We start from the raw sequence: 3,503 nt of genomic DNA, 5'->3' as shown, positions 1-3,503 counted from the left end.
GCTAATGAGTTCCCAGATGAATTACGGCGCCGTCTACTACACCGCGCTGACGATGGCTGCTTTCGAAGACATGAAGTACTACAGCGTGAATTGGAGCATGGCAGAGCCGATGACATGGGGCAAGGATGCTGGGTGCGAGTTTGTGAACGGAAAATGTGCTGCCGGTGCCCCTGCTGGGTCAAAGATGTTCTGCGATGCAGAAGACACGGTACTCCGTTGTACGTCTGACCGCCTCGCTGTTGGGCAATGCTCTGCTTTCGTTGGTGTCACGCCGGAAACAGGTGCTGCTTGTTCTGTTTTTGAGCCGTTTGCGAACAACAATAAAGCATTCGCCTCCGTTTCAAGCGCGTGCGCCGAGCAACAAACCGACTTCCTCCCTGGGTCGCGCACAGGCAGTGGATCGTGGTGCCTGGATGTGGAGTCTCTCGACATGAAGTTTGGTAAGGAGGACAAGGCCCCAGTGGTCAAAGGNGTTTTTTGGGTCTCTCCCCGCTCTAGCAGACCGAGCTGCAGTCAACATCATGAACGCGGACGTCTAGTGGGATCTCTGTTGGTCGATTCACCTCTTCACCGGTGATGATGCCACACCGGGAGCATGTCTAGAACCTTCTCTGTTTTTGAGCCGTTTGCGAACAACAATAAAGCATTCGCCTCCGTTTCAAGCGCGTGCGCCGAGCAACAAACCGACTTCCTCCCTGGGTCGCGCACAGGCAGTGGATCGTGGTGCCTGGATGTGGAGTCTCTCGACATGAAGTTTGGTAAGGAGGACAAGGCCCCAGTGGTCAAAGGTGTGTGTGCAAATGTGAGGTGCACCAACGGTGCGGTGCAGGTGCAGCTGAGCGGCAGTGATGAGTGGCAAAGCTGCAGCGAGGGCACACCCGTTAAGCCGACAGCGCCTTCTCCCTTATCGGGGGCAAGTGTTGCATGCCCCAAGTACGAGGAGGTTTGCACCATCAACGCCGACGGCAGCAGCAATGTACCCAAAGCTGCGACACCTACACCCCCGCCTTCATCTCCACCACCGGGGCTCCCAGTTTCTGAAAGCGCACCTGCTTCCCTGGAGGAAAAAGTGGAGGAAAAAGTGGAGAGCACCACCTCCTCATTGGAATCGCCGTCTCCGAACATTGCTCCAACCGATGAGAGCACAGAGAAAATTGAAAAGCAGAAGGAACCATCTTCTCTTCCATCAACTGAAGCGTCAGATTTGACTGCCAGGAACGGCGCTGACCTGAAGAAGGTGGACGCGAGTCTGCTGAAAGGCGACGGCAGCGTGGCTGCTGCTGCTGTCCTCNGCCCTCTTGTGCTTCTTGCCGTGGCCGCGGCGGTGGCGGCGCCTGTGTGAAGCAGCGGCAGGGAGCAGCCCACAGGGGCAGCGCGGTGTGCAATGCGGCACCCAATGGGGCCCACACACAACACAGCTGCATGTGGAAAAAGGTAAATGCCCACACATCACCCTTCTTTTTTTGCTCGTTCACGCTGAACAATGGTAAACCCTTCCCTTCTTATCTTTGCTTGTTGAGCACAACGACACGGTTTTGTGGCTCAACACTCTGGGCAAAGCAGGAAAGAATCCGCGCCATAAGAGTGCAATTTTTTTCCGTTCTTCTTTTTGGAGGCAGCTGGGAGACATCGCAGGCGCTATGCGAGGCTGTGGCAGCACGGCTTCCACTTTTTATCCCTCTGCTTCGGCTTCACGCATTGAGATTGTTTTGATGGGCGCGGCCCTTTCGAAGGGGAAATGGAGTTAACACGGGGTATGGGATTGTTTTGCTTCGGCTTCATGGAAATTAATTTCTTTTCTGGAGATGAACTGCGGGCATTTGTGCGCTACTGTGGATCGACGTTGCTGCGTTGGTGAAGGTCACGGTTGTTTGTTAGTTTTAACTTTTCCTGTCCGCGCTACGGTTGCTTAGGTGGCACAGGGAGAGACGCCCGCTGACCTGCCGTGTGACGTTCTGAGTGGTGTGGTGTGGTGCGACAGTGCTAACTAGGCTAGCGAAAGCATGGGCCAGTGATGCGCCACACCATTGGTGATGCATGCTCCGGATGTGTGTGTCTGTGTGTAGTTGGCCGCGGCGGAAGTTTGAGGGGCGAGGTCGCGCTGCGGGGTATAGTGCGGCGTGCACCCGTTGCCTTTCGTGCTGCTGCTGTTGGACGCTGTGCTCGTGGTGCCCATGACGTCGTGGCGCCGCCGTGACTTGGGGCCTGAAGGCTGCGCTTTGCTCTTCTTGTGGGGCCAGACGCATTCCTCCCTTTATCATCTTCTCCAGACACCTTTTGCTGTTTCTCGCCAAACCACCAGAAAGCACACACACACAGCTACACAGACACAATGCACCGGCATCCCCACGCCTCGCTGCTTCTTCCGCTGCTCGTGGTAGTGGTGGTGTGCTGCGCCAGCGGGTGCGTCGCCGCCGCCGAGTCGTACAAATGCAAGTTCGATGAGTTGGCGAAGAGGAGAGGCTCGTGGGAGGTGGCCGTGGTGAAGGAGCTACCGCAGAAGGGGCAGAACGGATTGCAGGCGTACACGCTCTCGACAAAGGAGGAGGAGAGTGAGAGGAAGCCGATACGCATCAGTGTGTCCACACTGGATCTGAATGATCCGACGAAGTACTGCAACGAGACGACGCCGGAGAAGAAGGCAACAGAGTCGAGTCGGGAAAAGCAGTCGGCTACGGTCTCAGCTGAAGACAAAACGATAGAACGCCCGAACTTTCAGGGCGAAATGGTCACGTGTGAAGAATCAGACGTTCTTACTCCTGAACGCAAGGCCAACCTCATCGACAAGATCCTTCCCGCGGCTGTTAAACTCCACACAGACCGTCTCCTCGTGAAGCCTCTGCCCAGTCCGCTTATTGTACCCGAGTTCAAGGAAAATGATGCTATGTGCAAAAACTTTACCGTGCCTCCTGAATACCATGCACAGGGTGTTAATGCTGACATGGTGCTGTACGTCGCGGCTGGCCCAGAAAGTATATTCGCACTTCCCTGTGCTGTACTGGGGTCTGAAGAGAATGGGCGTCCTGTTGCTGGCGTCATGAACTTCGCCCCGCGCTACATTTCTGACGTGCGGTTCGCCGTTCGAGTCGCTGCGCACGAGATTGCGCATGCACTTGGATTCATGTACGATCGGATGGTGGCCCTTGGCATGGTTTCCAAGAAGTCTGACACGTCTGACCAGCATGGCAGCACCGTGATATCCAAGATGACGCTCAGCAAGACTAGGGAGCACTTCAACTGTCAGGAAGCAAAAGCCATGGAACTCCAGGAAGGGGTTGATGGGAGTGTGACGTCGCACTGGTCGAGACGCCACGCGAAGGACGAGCTAATGAGTTCCCAGATGAATTACGGCGCCGTCTACTACACCGCGCTGACGATGGCTGCTTTCGAAGACATGAAGTACTACAGCGTGAATTCCTTGGTGATGCCGGCCACCTCATCGTGGTACCAAGGTCCAGTACCCCGTATTGTCGGGGGAAGCCAAGCGCCAGCAACGTTCGCCA

General features: G+C 55.8%; 4 protein-coding genes across 4 annotated transcripts; 2 read left to right on the top strand and 2 right to left on the bottom strand.

Annotated features, from left to right (window-relative positions):
* Positions 1-52: 52 nt before the first annotated feature.
* On the top strand, positions 53-577 carry DQ04_14091030 (putative surface protease GP63; the record flags this gene model as incomplete). The annotated part of the gene is made up of 1 exon (XM_009317092.1): positions 53-577. One exon carries the CDS (start codon positions 53-55, stop codon positions 575-577), a length of 525 nt encoding a protein of 174 aa, XP_009315367.1.
* A 171-nt stretch (positions 578-748) lies between these two features.
* On the top strand, positions 749-1,342 carry DQ04_14091020 (surface protease GP63; the record flags this gene model as incomplete). The annotated part of the gene is made up of 1 exon (XM_009317091.1): positions 749-1,342. One exon carries the CDS (start codon positions 749-751, stop codon positions 1,340-1,342), a length of 594 nt encoding a protein of 197 aa, XP_009315366.1.
* A 538-nt stretch (positions 1,343-1,880) lies between these two features.
* DQ04_14091010 (hypothetical protein) lies at positions 1,881-2,246 on the bottom strand (the record flags this gene model as incomplete). Its single annotated transcript, XM_009317090.1, has 1 exon — positions 1,881-2,246. The coding sequence occupies one exon, from the start codon at positions 2,244-2,246 to the stop codon at positions 1,881-1,883; it is 366 nt and encodes a 121-aa protein (XP_009315365.1).
* A 497-nt stretch (positions 2,247-2,743) lies between these two features.
* On the bottom strand, positions 2,744-3,184 carry DQ04_14091000 (hypothetical protein; the record flags this gene model as incomplete). Its single annotated transcript, XM_009317089.1, has 1 exon — positions 2,744-3,184. The coding sequence occupies one exon, from the start codon at positions 3,182-3,184 to the stop codon at positions 2,744-2,746; it is 441 nt and encodes a 146-aa protein (XP_009315364.1).
* Positions 3,185-3,503: the final 319 nt, after the last annotated feature.

The sequence above is a fragment of the Trypanosoma grayi genome (assembly GCF_000691245.1).
Source record: "Trypanosoma grayi strain ANR4 Tgr_1409_V1, whole genome shotgun sequence".
In the NCBI taxonomy this organism is placed as follows: Eukaryota; Euglenozoa; class Kinetoplastea; order Trypanosomatida; family Trypanosomatidae; genus Trypanosoma; species Trypanosoma grayi.
Note: the sequence above shows the minus strand (reverse complement) of the source record. Positions and strands in the feature narration are given on the sequence as shown.